Genomic DNA, 19,612 nt, shown 5'->3' on the forward strand with positions numbered 1-19,612 from the left:
AAATATTAATCTGTAATTCTACATAATACAGAGGTATTAAGTACCGGTTTCAGCGGTGAGCAACCCGATGCTATGAACTAGCTCTAATGAGAAAAATATCCTGTTTTCCGTTTATTTGTTTCTTGATGAAAATGCCACCTGAATAATAAACTAAGTGATTTCGACTTACCCAACAAAATATTCACAAATTACGTATTGGAGAACATGGGGAAACATATCACAATCCAGTATGTGCAGGAAGCATGAGGCACGAAATCATACAACTTATCACAGATTATATCGTCAGAAATGAATAAAATCGGAATAGGCTTTTTCTTTGGATGATAGCGAATCATCAACATCGACAGACATCTTGTCCATGACAAACCCATAAACAACAATGGGGAAGATTTATTTGACTTGCGTTATCGTATTCATCTACAGAATCAGAATTCATCCTACAGTGGGTTATTTCATGATTTAATCTGTAGCTCTTTATCGTCTGTAGCGCCTCTGGCGACTATGAAATCAGTCGTTCTCGGTTAGGTTTTTAAGTGAGAGTGCCCAGGGCATGAACCAGTCTTAGTCATAGATGAAGACAAGGTCTTAGTCGGAAAGCACGGGAGATCACTTCGTCCACTGCCTCATCGCCTTTGATAATGTTCACCGCAGTTGTGGACGAAACGTCCGGAAGAAATTCCCATAGACCACGGCTTCAAAGCCCGGAAAACATTCCTAAACGTTGTTTCCCATGTTTTTCTATTGATCTTTTAAAAACCTTCTTCTGGGTCCCTTAGTGTATTCTGTTCCTAATCGCTTTTTGTTGTTCATTTACCAAGACGATTCCTGAGAAAACCTGGAAGTCCGCTTCAGCTTACGAGAAAATCTCAAAGGTTTAACAACGAAAAATTGCAAATCAAACGAAAATCGTTTACAATCTTCGACCGACGCAGGTGATTGTCGTGTGAAGATGCAATCGCTATTGCGAAACGCCAGGAAACAAATATTTTCACGACCCTGGACCTGGACTGCTGCAGCTAAGCAAGATTTATATTTTTTTCATTATTCAGTCAGGAAAAACTCAAACGAAGTGATTAAATATAAAAATTAACAGCACCGAGGCAACATGTGCATCCTTTAGAAGTTTTTGCGTTGGGAACTGATGATACAGCAGCAAACGTTCGAAAACATTGAATTTTTAATAGTGATGCTTCTGCATCCTAATGAACTTCCCGCGATAGTTCCAAGTTACGACGGAAACTTTGAAACGAGACGGTTTTCACTCGGGCTCAGTTATTTTACTTAGCTACTTTAGATGCAAAAGGTCGGCCTGAATAGCGCACTAATATTCACAGATTGAAGGAAGTAAACTGCAGCAGGCATTCAAAGACGTGGTCGTCCTACTCGTTATTCATCGGCTTCAACTCCTTCCGCCATTAACCCCTTCAGGTGAAAGGACTGGTTTTAATAAGCTTCAGGTTTCCCAATAATGCTCTCGTTAATTACGCGTCTTGTTGCCGCTTTGGTTTCAGTATTTCGCGAATCCACTGGTGCTGACTAAATATTGCCTTTAGGCTCTGGTTTGTAGGCGCTAAGTCTGGACGAACTGCAATAATTTGCCGCTTATCTGAAAGGATTTTGATAATGGCCCTCTATGCAAATAATGTCGAAATACGATTAATGCTAAAAGGGATCAGTGCTAATCTTCCTGATAACATTATCTAATTACGTTGTACGGCCCCGATTTAAAGCCCCGTGCGAATGGATTCCAAATTAAGTCTTTAACATGCCGGTTTTCGTGGTTTAATATGTTTGGTAGAAAACTTTGCTGTGGAGTGAGGCAAAGTTTCTACTCTCGCTTTTGAACAGGAGAATTAGGGTGAATTTCGATTTATTCTATCGCAATTGTAAAAATTGTTTTGGGAAAATGAGGCGTACGTTTATTTCTGCATGATTCAATGTTTTCACCTCAAAGCACGCAAATTTGTGTCGAATGTCAACATGTTAAAAGGTCGGTGAAAATAGATGTTGCCGAAATGCTTTCAGCCGTTTATGAACCAACTTCAGTTTTTAACCAGTTTTGAATGCGTTGGAAGAACAAACGTTTGAACATACTCCCTCTAGGTACAATTATTTAAAGAATCCCATGTTTACCGACTTTTTTAATGCTTAATCATATCACACGCCATCACAATAAAGCACTCCAGTTAAAATACCATTAGGAAGAGTTTTTTTTCCCCAAATGAATCAACTTACCAGATCCGCGGTACATGAATATTTTATAAACGTTTCCGTTACGCCACATCCATGGTAGCCGATTATTATTCAAGGGCTGCGGCTGCCAAGCAAAAAAATTCAATTATTTATAATACAGTTAATGTTATCATACAATCTTTCGGTTGGGGGCTTTTAAGCAGCCATTTGTCAAAAGAATGTGTGCGGAAAGCGAGCGGTCGCTCGATATTGTTTTCTTTAAGCACGTCCATATTTACGATCGAGGGGCCGAATTATAAAAGATTAATATGCCTCTGGGATTTCTGTCAGTGAGAGGAAAAATGCTTGCCAAGAGCCACTAGGTCAGTTTTTACATTTATTTTTCGTTCGGCCTCTAGCTTTTTGCTGTGTCTTGAAATAATGGCTTCTGGATGAATCGGATGTTGGCGCTTTTGCCTTCTGAAACAGGATTCTTGTTTATTTTCAGGTTAGTGGGACGTTGCACAACACTGGCCAATCGCTGGTGTTTCGTGTGGAAAAAGACACTAAACAACACGTGAATATTTCGGGAGGTCCACTGGCGTACCGATATCAGTTTGAGGAAATTTATATTCATTATGGCACCGACAATCAACAAGGATCCGAGCACCACATTCAAGGCTACTCATTTCCTGCTGAGGTAAGTAGCAAAAACTAATCAAAAGTTCATTTAAAATCTTAACGACCCAAAATCCACCAGCTGATTATAACTCCTCATCACCTCCACTCTTAGTTAGTTAGAGTTTAACCCTTTGTGCTAAGCAAGACACACGAGATTAGCTTCTCTACAGCGGTGTAATCTCAATGATCCAGATATTTAAGATTCTCTTAAGGGTGGCATACAGGTTAATAATGGCCTTTCATTATTACGCTGGGAAAATGTTTTTCACGTACCAGCTCGAAGAAAGTGCACAAATATTGCGGGTGCAAACGGTGAGCGCTCCTCCTTTATAAAGTTCATTTTAATCTAGAGTGATATTAGTTTTTGGTAGTTGGGGTTTTTTGCTCGGTTTCTACCGGCGTTCCAAACGCTATTATGGTTCAGCTCATCTAAACCTCTAAAGCCATGTTTTATCCTCATTCTTTGAAGTGTTTGACTCAGGAATGGAGGACGTAATAAGTAAGTAATGAAAATGTTTAGAAATTAGACATTTTATACTTGAGCAATATTTTGGGCTTTGGCGATTGAAAAATCTCATCGCAATTTGTCGTGGTGAAAAGCACCGCTGTAACTTTCGAATTAAAAAATTGTCGAAATATGACACAAGATGATGCAGAGCGCAAACTTACAACAATCATCAAAGCGACTGTTTACAGTTTACACATACATTGAGGAAACTGCAGGAATCAAAAAGTTCACCACTAAAATCAAATCATGAAGGCAGTTTTAACAGCGCACTTGATCTGGGAATTTACTCTTTGTGCTTAACTGATTCTATTGCTCCTTAGTAATCAACTTGCTAGACCCAAAGCGCGTTTTGGCTAGTATTTTCCTGATTGTAAAGTACGTGCCGTATTTTTCTAAACACACCTTAAACGCAATCTCCCCTATCGGGCACAGTACTGGAAATATTCGTTTGGAAAAGATTCATGATCGCGCTCAGTCAAAGGGTTTAAATAAATCACCCGATGGCGAATCGATACACTTCCAGACACTCACTCATTTTTCAGCCTAAGATCGGGTTCCCGATTTGATGACCTTAAGTGCTCGGCAAAACTTTTATTCGCTCGTAACAAGATGGTTTATGCTTTTTGCCTAGATTTATAACGACCAACCGGGAGCAGGTTTCGTTTTATTTGGTTTTTACGATCTTGTCTGCCAGTAAAACACTTTTGCATCCGCGATTAATTATTCTTAAACGAAAGCTTTGTTCGCGTCCACTTATCATCAGTCACCTGTGTGTTTTAAACCTTCAATATAATCAGGAAGTGAAGTAGTGAAGCAAAAGGTTTAAGTAAGTCAGTAAGACGCTCGAACGAGTGCAAAATTAATATTTTTGCATTAAAAGCGATGATTTATTAGAATTCGTGAACGTCAAAAATTTGAATTTTATTGCAGTTGGTGAAAGCTTCGAACATGCTTACAGATTCACAAATTGAAAAATAAAAAATGCCGCACAAATGCAAAAATTGAATTTGAATTGAATGATTAAATGATGATGAAACCCTTGAATGATTTTTTTAATGCGACAAGCAGATGGACCAAAGGGTTTATAAAGCAAACTGAAGGAAAAGCAAGAGAAAGTATCTAAGCAGACGCAAATAACATTAGATCAAGGAAAATATCAAGTTGAAAACCATTTATAAACTCTTGTAGATGAAGTTCACTTTTTTTCATTCAGATCTGTTCAGTTTATGGCGTGACCTTTTAAGGGATTAATACTTGTGTATAATTTTCTCTTAGACTTTTCGTTTGCATCCACAACAAACATTCTCAATTGCTATCTATGCTCAAGCGCCTTTGAAACCGCTTTTTCTGTTTTTTTTTCTGGAAAGTCATGGGAATTAAGCTACTGAGACCTACATGCATACATATATATGTAGATTAATGTATAAACCGCAATAAAACTAATATTAAAGCAGAAGGCATAAACCCAGCTCAAGTTTGACGGCAAAAAGCAGGGTCGTCCTGTCCGATTCTGGCACCCTTTCCACCAATATTTTCTTAAGCCCTCCTATCCAAGAAAAGTTTTATTTTATTTGTGGATTCGCACTGAATACAAAATAAAGACATCTCGCACGTCACTCCGTTTGATGTAGTGGTTGTCGTTATGAAAATAGTGGGGCTTACTAAAAGGCCCATCACGCGACGCACGAATAAATTTATTGCAAATAAATCTTTGTGTCGCTTTTGCTATTTTTTTTTCGCCACTCCATGGTGTCGTGATATGCCGCGAATTTGCCACCTCTTATACGATTCAATTGATTTTTATAAAGGGTTTCAATTAATTACGACACGGTTTCCGAGAATATCGATCCACTTATTCATGGCGATTCTTTTTTATTCCGCGCCTTCCATATAGAATAGAAATTTGCATTAAAATCCTTCTGTATACATTTGAATATCGCACACCCACTCGGTTGACTTATACTCCCAACGGAGACAGCAATTTTATCTACCACTTTTATTGTATTTTATATCCTAAAGTCTGCCCTTTCTAACACAAATTCGCCGCATTGAATTTCCCTCGAATTCGGCTTGATGGACTGGGATATGTATCTATTCTGTTATTACTTTATTTCCATCGATTTGGCTTTTCTTTTGTGGCGAGAGACGACTGGAATATATTTTTCTTCCCATCCCAAAAGCCCGCTTTCCATCGGGAGTCTTTCAGATAACTGCAGATGCAGTGAATGAATACTGGTAACGATTGAATTTCGAAAGTTTCCTTTTTTTATTTTGTTAATATAGTAGTCGGAAAAAATATTTGAGATTGGTCAGAAATAGACCTGCTTTTAGTCAACTCTTTTTTTTTTTCTAGCACGAAGAAAAATTTAAATAACTTGCAAACCTGAGCAAACCACCTCTGAAGATTAAGACCACCTCTTAAGAAGAAAGCGACTTATAGCAGACAACAACTTAACTATTATTATTCAAAGTGGTCCCAACCTACCAAAAACGTATAATACATAAGCTAGATCCTTGTTGAACCTTTAACGGCATTTTCCGCATTTCTTGAATGGCTTTTCCGAGGAAAAATGTTTACCATATGAAATAATAAAAGCCAATTTTGCCCCACATTCACGTAGCAAGGGAATTCTAAATATGCGGATCGTGAATATTACGTCGACAAATCTGGCTAATTTAATTGCATATATTTCGGTACAAAGACTTGTAATTCTAACAGTTCGAATGCAAATGCATCAAACCTATAACGTATCAGTGTTGTTTTCCTTGTTAAGGCCAAGTTATTTTCTTACCATTCTAAAATCGGCTGCAACTTTGACATGTTAATTAAATTTAGCTTTTCATTAATTTTCGTTAATTTTCGCCCGTGGTTAAATTTGATTTCCAATAAGTTGCAATCTCAGCTTATTAATGGCTTCGTGTGCCCGCAGTGCAATGAAGCAGACTCCAGCCCTTTATTAAGTTTGTTTAATAAGTCTTTCTGAAGAGTCGGTATAAATTGAAATCGGCCGAACGAGATTGCAAGGAAATTAAAACGAACGTAGATTTTGAGCGGGTGTTCAAAGGACAGATAATTTAGTTTTATTGCGGATATTTTGATTGATCCCGTTTGTTTAAATGGTCAAACAACTTATTTGCTTGATGGTTCAGTGGAAAATTGCCCACCCAAACTCGGCTGACTTTATCGAATTTTATCCAAGTAAAAGTTTCCTGTCGATATGCGACCTCTAAAAGAGAGTTCCACAAACTTTACATACTCGAACGCCAGATAAGGCACTGTCGATTAAAGCTACATTAGAGGGGGTTTTCGACAAGAATTCCGAACAGAACAAGCAAACTTTTTAAAACTGTAGAAAAACTGTTGGGCGAAACGGAACTTTGGTTTCGTTCGCATATTTACGGCCGGTTGAGTCCATTGAATTCTGATAGAGGCAAAAGGTTCCGTTTTTATTTTCAAAATTGTTCACATTTTGCCTTAATGGGTCTGTACACTTAATATAAAGGGTATGCCCAAAAATTCAGGCTCTATCGCATAACTAACGAATATTTTGCGAATACTTTGTTGATAAAATCGCTGTCTAACTACCGAGCTGAAATCTTGTGCTAAACTGGCAACTAACTACTTAACGGAATTAATACCTACACAATCGACACTCGAATCGATACTGTATCCATATATTACGACATCTCCTTTGAGGAAACGGAAACCTTAGGAACTCAATTAGGGGTTCCGCAACTCAATGGCAAATTATTAGTGATTTAGTTAGTAGCAGTGCCGATTAATGCAATGATTGAATTTTAATTAAAACTTCTTAGAATGAAGGCCTTTGTGTACGTATCGCGTGAAAGCATCGAGTAATTGATGGATGTTTGAGGCCATAATATGGCCTAAGTGGATGGGTTTTCACTCACAAATTGAACATTCTGTTCTTGTATTAGTTTATATTGGGTGATTTAATGCCAATTTTTTCTGTTTGAATTTGTGCTTTGGCGTTTGATCGTTAGGTGTTATCAGTTCAGCATTTCCAGTGTAAGTAAATTCTAGAATATTCTCCTTATACGTTTTTCATAAAATCTGGAGAAATATATGCAGAAAATTTCGCGAAAGAAAAGCTGCAGAGCCATTTACATTGTACGCTGATATTTATATCTAGCACCAGCTACATGATCCTTTCCAGGCTTAGAGATCTATGAGGTCAAACTCTTTCTACTTGCCGAAGTAATCTCGATGATCCATACACTTAGAGCACTTTTATAGCGTCTGCTTCGGGCATAATGTCTTTTATTAGGAAAAAGAACACTCGTTTCTACTGCGAGCATGGCCAAGAACGTGCATATATTATTCCGCGGATTATGATGATTTCCCAGTGGAGAATTAGAATTTGAAACAGCCGGTACTTTCTTAACGAACTTTTCTGGCTTTAATAATTATCGCGTTAAAGCTGTACGCTTTTCTAAAACGGTTTTGTCTAAAAAAATTACAGCTGGTAAACACTGTAGAACAACAAAAATTGTCCTGAAAAGCTCCAAGGCTCTAGAAATATAACGATACCATTATTAATATTGAGGAATCAATTTCAGGAAGTATTCCCTTTAAGCACCGTTATAACAAGCAAGCTAGATTTAACGAGATCCACTTTTCGAGACTGTGTTTTGTTTTTTTTTTTCGAAAGGTTCTTATATTTCTTTGGAACAAAGTGATATTCGTGCCACTGTTTTCGGTGTAAATGATGCTACAAAATCGGCTCGTTAAAACATCGGTTTCAACTAGCGATTGCTGGCATAAAAGATACAGCTAATGAAGCAGCTTAAAGGCTTTTAGGTAGCCATGTTTTAAGTTATTGAGCCGATTTGGTTTCCTAAAGGGATATTTTACGTAATTTTAAGGCAAAGTTTTTAATGAAGCCTGCAAAGGTGCGTGACTAAAAAATTTTGCAAGTAAATGAATGATGAACGAAAGGACTACTTTTGCAGGAATTAGAAGAGTGTTAAAAAGTGATTTTAAAAAAGAAAGCGAAGAAGGAAAAAATGTTTGCATTAAAACATACCGAAGTTTATCAGAATTTAGGAGTTAAAACACTGCTTTTCGGACACAAAAAAAAACAAATTGCGAAGAGCATTTAAAACGTTTTTTACATGTGTAAACTATCTTTACGTCTTCAGGGAGTCATAAAGTTAACATAAAACTAACAATTCTTCTGCCAGAGTGAATTCACTCGATTCCATAGAACGAACTAGAAATTTATTTTAAAATGTGTTTTTTTCGTATTTCAAATGACGCGGAAAGGAATTAGAAACACGTACGCAACGTCCCTTCTCGGGCGCCAAAAATAATTTATTTAATTTTATTCGACGGTTGTGAATGATGCCTGTTGTAACACGCTGGATATAAAAATAAATCATTGAATCAATGAGAGTTTTAGATCATATAAGGAAAAAACTGAGCGACTTTATTGTGTATCTATTTTCGTGCTTCCGTATTCCCAGCGAGTTGACTTTCCTTTGTGGCGAAAGACGACTGGAATACGTTTTCCCTCAACATCCCACATCGGGTTTCTCAACGGACCCGACCCGATAACTCCATAAACATTGAATGCTTGAAAGTATTTTTCACTTTGATTAAGTGTGTATCGTAAATCCTTCAATTGAAGCGCACATACGAGGATGGGGCACTTCGGAATAAATAAAATTCTGAGCGAACGAAATTGAGTTTTCCATTATTATCGGCAAACTGTTGAAGATTTCGAAAAAGGGGCAAACCGAAATCGATCCTGTTTAATGAAGATGGGGTCGACACTGATTTGTTCCATTCCTGTTTCAGATCCAGTTCTACGGATTTAATAAGGAGTTATATCATAACATGTCGGAAGCGCAGCATAAATCACAAGGAATCGTTGCCATCTCACTAATGGTGCAGGTAAGTCGTATTTATGAGGCGGCGAAACGTTTTTCATGAATGCGAAATTTAAATTTGTTCTTGTGTTCGTTCGGATTTGATTTGGTCGCGTTCAGCGAAACGTCGTAAATAAATTGACTGTGGGATGCCGACTTAGGATTTGACGAAAATTATTGTACCTGGAACGCGGTGCACTGGAAATAGAGCATGCGAGTAGTAGATGAGGAAACTTTTATTATGCTAATTTGAATAGATTGGTGGCGCTTTTGCTAGCGGCGCTTTTACGGTCTTTAGCGTCAAATGGATGTTGATAATGTGGATCCAGAGGTGTAGATCGCGAAAACACTGGCTAACTTGAGCACGCCATTGCACAGCATCGGTTACAGTGACCAACATGTCACATAAAGTGGAGCAAGAGTTCCAAATAAACGTTTGAACTGTCTCCACAGTTTTCCAATAAAAAGCGAAATGAACACTTCGTGTCGCGTCACGCGTGCATTTTCGCAAAATTATTGGCCCATAGCTGTCCGTTTATTGACTCGGAATTACTCGCTATGTTCCCTGTATTAGAGTTTTACGATATCCCCGACACGCTATTCCCAGTTTAAGCACTCACAATTATCCAATAATTATTATCAAATGCAATTGTAATTAGAGAGCACTATGCTGCGCAAAAGTGAGAATTCGAATTACCAAAAGTGACAATGATTGTAAACTGGTTCATGATAATTAAATAAATAATATTGAAGTGAGTTAATCCATAGCCTGGGAAACACTGTGTTGAGTTGCGCTATTGAGTTGTCGCCCTCTCTGAGTTAGCGAGGTTTAACTCATCGAATAATGAGTTATGAGTAATTTATTAAAAGCTTTACGAGATTCGAGACTGAAATTTTAACCATCTCAAAAAAAAGTTTATCAACATTTTTTCTGAATAACGTTTTACTACTTTGTTCAAACACCTAAACAAGGTCATTTAGATTTTCCCAGCTACAACTGAGTCCAAAGAAAGTCGACGAGTTTTCTTGTAAAATTGATCTCTTAATTTTTTGCGTAAAAGATTCAGTTTGCCAGTATTTTACAGTTAAACGTTAGGAAAAACGCTGTTTTTCCTATCGAGTAAGAAAGAAACCCCAGTTTCTAAGAGTTTTCCAAATAAATGATTGTAAACTTTCGCTTTTTCAGTTCGGGGAATATTTTTGGAAAAGGACCTAGAAATAATTATTAGGGTTTTGTGCATACTTCTAAGCTGCAAAAAGTTTTCCAAAAATTTGTGCAAAGTTGTTAAAGAGGCGAGTGTTCTAATAAAATTTATCTTATAAGTTTTCACAGAAAATACCTGTAGAGTGTCAGTATTTTAACTTAAAAATAATGCGATTTTTGCGTAGAAACAAATGCTTAATAAAAACTTTGTTAAAACTAGGATGACCTGAAAATTTGAAGAAACCTTAAAAACCTTTTGCTCTCTTATCGTTTTTTCCAGATAATCTTAATTACTTTGGGTAAAAAAACTCCCAACCCAAATTTAAGGGTTTTCTAAAGTTCCCTGCAAAACGATGAATCAGGCGCATTTTCTAGCAAAATTAATTGTCTAATTTTTGGCTGAAAAGACCCCATTATTGTCAGAAAAGTAGGAAATCATCAGAAAATAATGCTTTTTTGCGTTTTCCATTAAAAACTTTTAGATTTGTAATCGGTTTTGGAAAAACCGTTAATGGTTTTCGGGGAAAAACGCGAGGAACTTATTTTCGTTTTTCTCTCGAATTCGACGCTGAAAAAGTTTTTGTTAAATTTTTACGAAGCTATAAATACATCTTGTAATTTTTCGCGTAAAAGACCTCCAGATCGCCAGTATTTTAAGTGAAACTCTACAAAATATAGCGTTTCGAAGTAGAAAGTAAAGCAAAAAAAAATCAGTCAAAATTAAAAAACCACATTATTTTAACAAACTGGACAGGCTTCCGAGGAATGGAGGTGACCAGATTTCCAAATAATCTGTTATAAACTTTCGCTTATTCAAAACTATTTACAAAGCGACCAAGGATTGGAACTTTATTTTATATTTTTTCGCGGAAAATACTCTGTGTTTGTCAGCAATTTTAAGTGAAACTTTACAAAATTGAGCATATTGAAGAAAAAGTAACTTGGCTAAAACTGGAAAATTCTGAAATTTTGTAGAAATTTCAAAAATGTTACTAATAAATGGACCTTGAATAAATTTAAAAATAAGTAAAAAAAGTCATCAACATTTTCCCAGCAACGTAACTGAGTTACTGCGCCGAGGCGTTGGGTTGACGCTCCAAGTCATTTGCGTGGCACTGCGCCAACTCCTAAAAATTAACTGAGTTACCCAAGCCTAATAATAGCTTCATCCGGTTCAAATCGAATACATTCAGCACTAGCAAAAAAGGGATATTGAAAAAAAACGGACAATATTTCTCACAGCATGCGTTTATTGATTTTTTTTTTAAGAAAACATCGCTCTCTGCCAAACTCCAGGCCATTAATTTGCAAGCCATATCAGCAGCATGTTCTCGAGGCTCTTCCAATATACTAACTAAACAACTTTACATTTCTCAGTGTTCTTTTAATATGGCTTCTTTCCACTAGAATCAGATTAAGGAAATTTCATTTTAAAGCGGGTATGCCATGAATAAAATAACGGTTAATCCAAGTAGATCCACGCAAAAGATGAACAACTACTTTACAGCGATATAAACGGCTATAAAAATTCCTTTTTGTTTTCTTCGCCTTTTTTTATAATCGATTGTGTCACAACTCACTAATTATAATTGTTAATTTCGCTGATCGATCTACTCTTGCTGAAGAAAACACAAAGGAAATTAAATGAGCTGATGAAGGAATACAGGTAATTATAAATTTTCTAAGACATTCTTTGGAAAAGATGTGCAAAAACTAGAAGTTCCATGCAGGATATAAAGATTGGCATCCACTTTCTTAATTAAACTCGCAAGCGTTTCTCACTGCTCAGTCTGATTTATTTGATTTAATAAAGTTAACTTGGAGAAATATAAAAAATTAACTCTTTAATGTTACCTACTTGAAACTTATTCTTTTGTGTGTTTTTATTTCTCTTTTAGACAGTTTACAGCTTAAAATGAAATCTTTTTGTGCTGTGTTTACTTGTTTTTCAGCTCTTCTAATGGCCAAGTGAAAGGGCAATGTTTTACTATTTCAACGTTACTAACACACTCGCGATGCCATTTAGCGATGTTGCGACTACGTAATCGTCAATTTTCCGGTAACAGCTGATAATATCTAGTGTTATGTTTATGGAATTGCATAATGCACGGCAAAATGGTACAGATATTTTACCATCGTTTGCATTTAGGCCATTACCGTACTTCGTTAGTGGATATTAATTATCTTTCATGCGACTGTACTGGGATTTTCACTCTTTTATGTATCACACCCCTATCTGTTTGGTTTAAAATAGGTTTCGGTAACTCAATTAATTTTTAGGAGCTGGCACAGTGCTGCGCAAATGGCTTGGTGCGCCAACCCAACGCACTGGCGCAGTAACTCAGTTCCGTTTCTGGGAAAATGTTGATAACCTTTTTCCTTGTTTTAGATTTATTTTATGGGCCATTTATTAATAATATTTCTTTAATTTCTTCAAACTTTCACAATTTTCCAGTTTTAGCCAAGTTACTCTTTCTTCTAAATGGTCAATTTTTTAAAGTTTCACTTAAAAATTCTGACAATTTTAAGGTATTCTCCGCGAAAAATTACAAAGTTTTGAAGTACCGTTCCAACTTTGATTTTGGAACAAAAATCCAACAATTTTGTATCAAAAAACGAACAGAACAAGCGAAAGTTTTTAACAGGTAATTTAGAAATCTCGTCATCTCCATACCTCTAAAGACTGTAGAGTTTGCTAAAAAATGTGTTTTTTTTAGTTTTGACAAATTTTCTTTTGCTTTACTTTCCACTCAAAAACGCATCATTTTATGCAAAATGAAATTAAAAAAATTTATCTATTGTCACTTAAAAATTCTGACGATATGGAGGTCTTTTACGCGAAAAATTACAAGATCAATTTATAGCTTTATAAAAGTTTTTTTTTACTTTTTTCAGCGTCGAATTCGGGACAAAAACGAAATTAAATTTCTCCCGTTCCTCCCCGAAAACCATTCAGGTTTTCTCCAAAACCGATCACAAAACTGAAAGTTTTTAATCGAAAACTTATTTTTTGATGATTTTCTTCTTTTATAACAATAATAGGGTCTTTGCAGCCAAAAATAAGAAAATTATTTTTTTGCTACAAAATTCGCCTCGTCCATCGGTTTGCAGGGAACTTTAGAAAACCCATTTCAGCTTGAAATTTGGCACAAAAACCAAATAATTTTATTCAGTTTTTACCGCAAGAAATTGGTTATCTTGAAAAAACGACCAGAAGAGAGCAAAAGTTTACAAAAAAATATTTGTTAAATTAGCCGCCCTCATTGCTCTGAATATTTTAAAGTTCCTTTAATTTTTCAGGTCATTCCAGTTTTAACAAAGTTTCTTCTAAGCAATTCTTTATACGCAAAAATCGCATTATTTTTTACTTTTACTCAGAATACTGACAATTTTCAGGTATTTTCTGTGAAAAATTATGAGATAAATTTTATTACAACACTCGCCTCCCTAACGGCTTTGCAAAAATTTTTGCAGCTTAGAAGTATGCAGAAAACCCTAATAATTATTTCTGGGTCCTTTTCCAAAAATATTTCCCCGAACTGAAAAAGCGAAAGTTTATAATAATTTATTTGGAAAACTCTTAGAAACTGGGGTTTCTTTCTTACTCGTTAGGAAAAACAGCGTTTTTCCTAACGTTTAACTGTAAAATACTGGCAAACTGAATCTTTTATGCAAAAAATTAAGAGATCAATTTTACAAGACAACTCGTCGACTTTCTTTGGACTCAGTTCTGTTGCTGGGAAAATCTAGATGACTTTTTTTAATTGTTTGAACAAAGTAGTAAAACGGTACTCAGAAAAAAATGTTGATGACCTTTTTCTTAGATGTGAAAATTCCAGTCTCGGGTGTCGCAAAGCTTATATAAATGACTTATAACTCATTAACCGATGAGTGATAACTTGTTAACTCAAACCCTCTAAACACCATCCAAGTTTGATTATGTAGCCGAAAATTCGAAGTTATTTTGACATTGTTAACTGAAATTTTGAGTTTTGAGAATCAATTTACAAATCCGCTTTTTAGGTGTGATCTCTTGCTGGTTCGACTCAATTTGGAAACGGATAATGCGATGGTCTGACATCTTACCAGTTTTTCTACCTTTGGACATCTGACTTAACTAGAGCAGCAAAATTTAGTCCAACAGTTAAACTTTCTGAACCTAAAAAGTGAAAAGTTGAAAAAGTTGATGCATATTTGAATATAAACAGGAACACGTTCTATAAACACAAATCGTATCAAATGATCAATCTGATTGTCACTTTGGGCGTTTTAAAGTATTTTAAATTTCACCCGTTCGTTCGGCATGTGAGCAAATATTTATGGGAAACATATCGAAAATAGCAAATATAAATATTAGAATAAACCAAAAATAAACAAATTGCGGCCCTAATTCACGCGGTCCCGCCCGAAATGTAACACAAGTTGGCTTTAAAATTGCAACCCCGTTGAATTTATCGCGTTACAAATTAAATACTTGCGTTGGTGGCTTTTTAAATGGACTCTGCGGCCGAAATTCTTTGGATTTTTTAAAGCGATGATATAAAGCGCGTCTATTGAAATTATGCCATTCGCGATCTACCTTTAAAGATCCCTTTGAGGTATACAAAGGTTGCACAGATCAGCGCTTATGGTATTCAATTAAATAAAACTGGGTCTAATCCATAACTCGTGGATACTGTAGACAGGTAAGGACAAATCCCTGTTAAGTTAGACGATTAAAATTAAAACGGGATTAGTAATTAGAACGGGGCGAAAACAGTGTTTAATGCCAGAGAGCAAGAGAATTTGAACGGATTAAACTACTACAAGCCCGAGTATAGTAAAGTAAATCTGGAACGGTTTATGGAAACGCCTGTGGTGTATAAGGGGGTATAATTCGTTCCTACCGGTGGCTTTGTTTGAAGGAAGCAACCTGGAACTTTCGAATTTGATGTCCAGTTTTTCTTACAAATTATTGCCGATAGTTTTGAGAAAAATTCGTTGCGTTCATTCAAAAAAGCGCTCTAAATTCACAGTTGAAAAAATGCGAATTTACCCCACCGTGTTCATATTCGTTCCCAAAGTTCGCTTTTAATTAAAAGCCGAAAATAGAACGCATGCATGAAAATCTGATAGAAGTTTAGTTTGACTGAGTCACGATATGGGGATGGGCAACACTTCTGTCCGATGTGCCCGACACTGAAATTAATTCCTTTCCAACTCTGCCTAATAGAAGCTCATTCTCTGGATTTGCCCGCTGCGAAGTTGTAAAAAAGCCAATTTGCAAATGGCGCCCCGTCTTGGGCTTTGCGTGGTTCTCACAATTAGAATCGTTGTGACCACGTAGTGGCATTTGGTCAGTTTGTTGTGCTCTGAATCGGAAATTTCCAGCAGATATGTGGGCTTTTCCTGGCCAACATCAAGTAGACATGCATAAAATATACTGGCTGAACGTAATTTGCTACGAACGCGCAAAAGGATTTTCATGGGAGGCTAAAAATGCATACCAGATGCACTTCGATCCGGCAAATCCCTGGATATATGCATTCGTTGCCAGTGGAGGATAGTTCGCTCGGACCTACGATGCCGTGAAACCCAGTTAATGTGGACAAATATGAAGCGATATTTTCCATTGGAGAGATTTATTTCAAATTACTCGCTTTCATCTGAAGGGCGAATTGAAGGTAACCGGTTTTTAATGGATATTTATTGCCGAAAATGATTAATCACTTTTTCCCCAATCGCTACATGTCCGGGGGCAGTTAAAATCGCTCAAAAGTTCCTAGGAGTTTGGTATCGATGACTAGGCAAAGTTAACCTGTTGCTTGATGACTTTTCACTTGATCTAGTAAACCTGAGAGAAGCAACATCTTCGGTCCATTTTCTCGTCGCGTAGTATTAAATTTTAAAATAACCATTTCGTATATTTTCCCGGATTTTTCACGGGGGAAATAAAAGTAACGAATGTATTCTTGTCACGATTTCAGATTGGGGACACGCCGAACGGAGAGCTCAGACTGATCACGAGCGTATTTAACAAGGTGCAGTATAAAGGTAAGTGTTTTGGTTTTTTTCGCCAACTTTCGCTCAAATTAGTGCGACAGCAGCAGTTCGCCCAAATTAGCGCTCAAATACAAGGCCGAACAAAATAAGTCCATCAGAAACCGATCTAAGCCAATCGAAATCGAGCCAGGCTACAGAAGCGACCACTCAAACTTGTTTGTATCAACGGTTTGTTTGATAATATCGCATATTAAGAGCGACCGCATCGCATCAATTCCCTTAAGCAGACAATGCGATTAAAACGGATTTCAGCGATTTTCCGGGGGATTTAATTTTCCTGGCAAAGTTCAATTCAAACTAAATATAGCGCAGTAAATGACTGCAATTAGGCCTAGACTGATAATTAATTAGATAAAGCCTTGGACAGTCATAACTGCCGGATTCTTTGTGCAAAATTCAAATATTCATTTGCATCGCCTTTGAGAATAGCGGCAGTGGAGGAAAGCGAAACGTCTAGCAGAACTAAAACCGGGGAATTTGATTTTAATCAAAAACCGCCCAGTTCATGATTAATTAAGGAATGGCTACTTGGTTTTTACAGCATGGATTGCGTGCTTTTGTGCAGGCTTTATTGCTTTGTTTGTTCCGGTGCAAATAATCACAACCAATGGAGGTCTGTCCGACGGAATTAATATTTAAATTTCCTGTCCTACAGTGTTTTTCTTAATGGTAAAAGCAACAGATGGACACAGTTCATTCAGGAGGAAGTTATATGAGACAATTGCAAAATTGGCTTTATTTTTTAACAATAAAATGCCCATAAACTGTCTACTGCAAACAGTTAATCCAATAATGGACACCAATAAATCATACAATGAGTTACATGTTCCAAAATGTTAAACGACCCAGGGGATGCACAGATATAGAATAAATGTCGAGTTTTGTGCAGGCCGGATTAAACAATTTTCGAATATTAATTTGGTAAAAGCCCTAAAGGGAATTAAGGAATTCTATAATATTGATGGAATTTGTAACAAAGGCGACTATTTTTGGCCCAACAACGCTAGAAACATCGAATCGGAAGGATGTTAGAACTCTGTCCGTTTGGACCTACGATATTCAAGAGCTTGTTAGGATTATTATTTCGTCCACTTTGTCCACTTGCAGCTACTGTCCCATCAGCAAAATATCCAAAAATCTATTAGGGCATGTTTCTATGTAGAAAAATTTTGAATTTTTATTGTATTTTCCTGCTACATGACCCCAAGTATAAGCATGGCGCAACGCTTTGAAAAATGAAAGAACAACTTGTTGCAAAGCGGTGACAAGAAATCCGCCACGTCTTTCAACCAAGAAGCCGACGTAAACGACTCGTCCCAATTCTAAGAAGCTTTGCGACAACAGTCGGCTTATGACACCTTCGGTTGCTGCGGAAAATTGTTTGGTAAATAGCGCCAGCTTTAACGACAGCAAGAAGATGTCAATGCTCCAATTTCAACAGATACAAAGAAGATATTTGTTGCGCCTTTTTAAGTGGCAAAATTCGGTTTAGTCGCTCTGATCAAAGATTGGCGGTAAAATTAGTTTCAGTGTCTATCGGAGGAGCACAGTTACCAAGCCCAGGTAACAGGGAGAGATTAAATAGAACTCACTATAGAGCTAAATCGCTTTGTCATTTAATGCCCTTAGAAGTTGCGATGGCAGGAACGTGGAAACAGAGCACAAATAACCCCAAGATGCAAGAAGCTTGTATGCGGGAGTTAAAGTTACTGCATGCTGGGTATTGTGAGCATGCCAGCGACTTTTATTTGCCAACGAAAAACGAGCAAACTGAAATCTGAATTACGGTTTCCATTCGCTACTCACCTTCAAATGTCCATTTCGCGCCATATACATTGTGCATCACTATGCCTAATAATTCTCTGGAATACAATGAGCAAATGCAAGTCAATGCACTTAATTTTCCAGCAATAACGTGTGTCGTGTATATTGGCTTATGATTGCACAGAGCCACTCCCAATGGGATTAGGCGGGGTATCCTTTGCAATGCAGATGAACGTGACTTGATGGAGATTAAGCCAAGAATTACATTAGCGATGGTCAGTGCTGAATGACAATTATAGCGGCCGCATTGAAGGTTCCCAAGCTTCTGAACAAAGCGGAAACATTGTTTTCTAGTTTTGCTTGCTGCGTATTGAGAATAATTTTCTCACAGTACATTTGCAAAGGTTCCTACTATTTGCAAAGGAATTTCACCAAAAGGGAAAGGCAAAGGTGTCATAAGCTGATTGTTTTCGCTAAATCCGCTTTACTCACGTTTCTCTTCGTCGTGCTGTGTCGGCTTTTTGCGTCTTTATCTGCTTACGTGGCGAACTTTTTGTAATAAACCCCTCTAATCGGATTATCCAGGGCCGCTCAGGTAATTTGGTTAGTAGTTATATGGATGTTTTCACGAGCTCGTGCCCTTTAAACGGCCAATATGTAAACGCGAAAACACTTGAACGGTGCAGAATGAATTTTTTGCTTCGTTGTTGTGCATGTTGCAATATCGGCAAGCAAACATGCCTACCATCCGAGGCATAATTCCCATGTAACGAAATATTCCCGGAAACTCTGCCGTACAATTCGGGTTTAATGGAAACTCCATTAAACAAACAGAACCATCGATGATATGCTTACACGATCCACCACTCTGTCGATGTTCTAGCTCGAATTGTCTCTACCCGTTAACAGTAATGGTTTGTTTGATAATATCTCATTTTCGGATCAGTGATCAATCCGGGCTAAGGTGACCATTTTCGATATCGCATTACAATTACCAACATTCTACGGATTTGAAGGATGCGTGAATTAGCGAGGAAAATCGCATAAAGTGAAAACACGAAGATTTACAATTTAACCTACATTCATGTATCTCTCGGGATATGAAAGACAAGTTCAATAAGGTGTTAAAACGCAGTGTAATTTCGCGAATAATCTTGCGCTTCACTTTGAGCAATTGCTATTAATATTTCACAGTAATTCGGGTTTTTCTGCGTAATTTCCGATCTTCAAAATTATCTGCCTGTCGGTTGATTAAATGGTTTAAAAATATACATAAAGTCAATTTTAATTTGAATATTTAGATTTCCTAATTCCTACAAATCAAATATCGTTTATCCAGTATGCAGGGT

At 36.9% G+C, this 19,612-nt stretch overlaps 1 protein-coding gene across 1 annotated transcript in view; it reads left to right on the plus strand.

Annotated features, from left to right (window-relative positions):
• LOC109535662 (carbonic anhydrase-related protein 10) overlaps window positions 1-19,612 on the plus strand; it is an 81,378-nt gene that overhangs the window by 38,812 nt on the left and 22,954 nt on the right. Inside the window, exons 4-6 of the mRNA XM_048660575.1 lie at window positions 2,681-2,872; window positions 9,183-9,278; window positions 16,424-16,490. Of these exons, the coding sequence (XP_048516532.1) occupies window positions 2,681-2,872; window positions 9,183-9,278; window positions 16,424-16,490 (355 nt within the window). The remainder of the gene's footprint in view (window positions 1-2,680; window positions 2,873-9,182; window positions 9,279-16,423; window positions 16,491-19,612) is intronic.

Source organism: Dendroctonus ponderosae, unplaced genomic scaffold, assembly GCF_020466585.1.
Source record: "Dendroctonus ponderosae isolate FM_Combo_2020 unplaced genomic scaffold, Dpon_F_20191213v2 Dpon_F_20191213_1, whole genome shotgun sequence".
Classification (NCBI taxonomy): domain Eukaryota; kingdom Metazoa; phylum Arthropoda; class Insecta; order Coleoptera; family Curculionidae; genus Dendroctonus; species Dendroctonus ponderosae.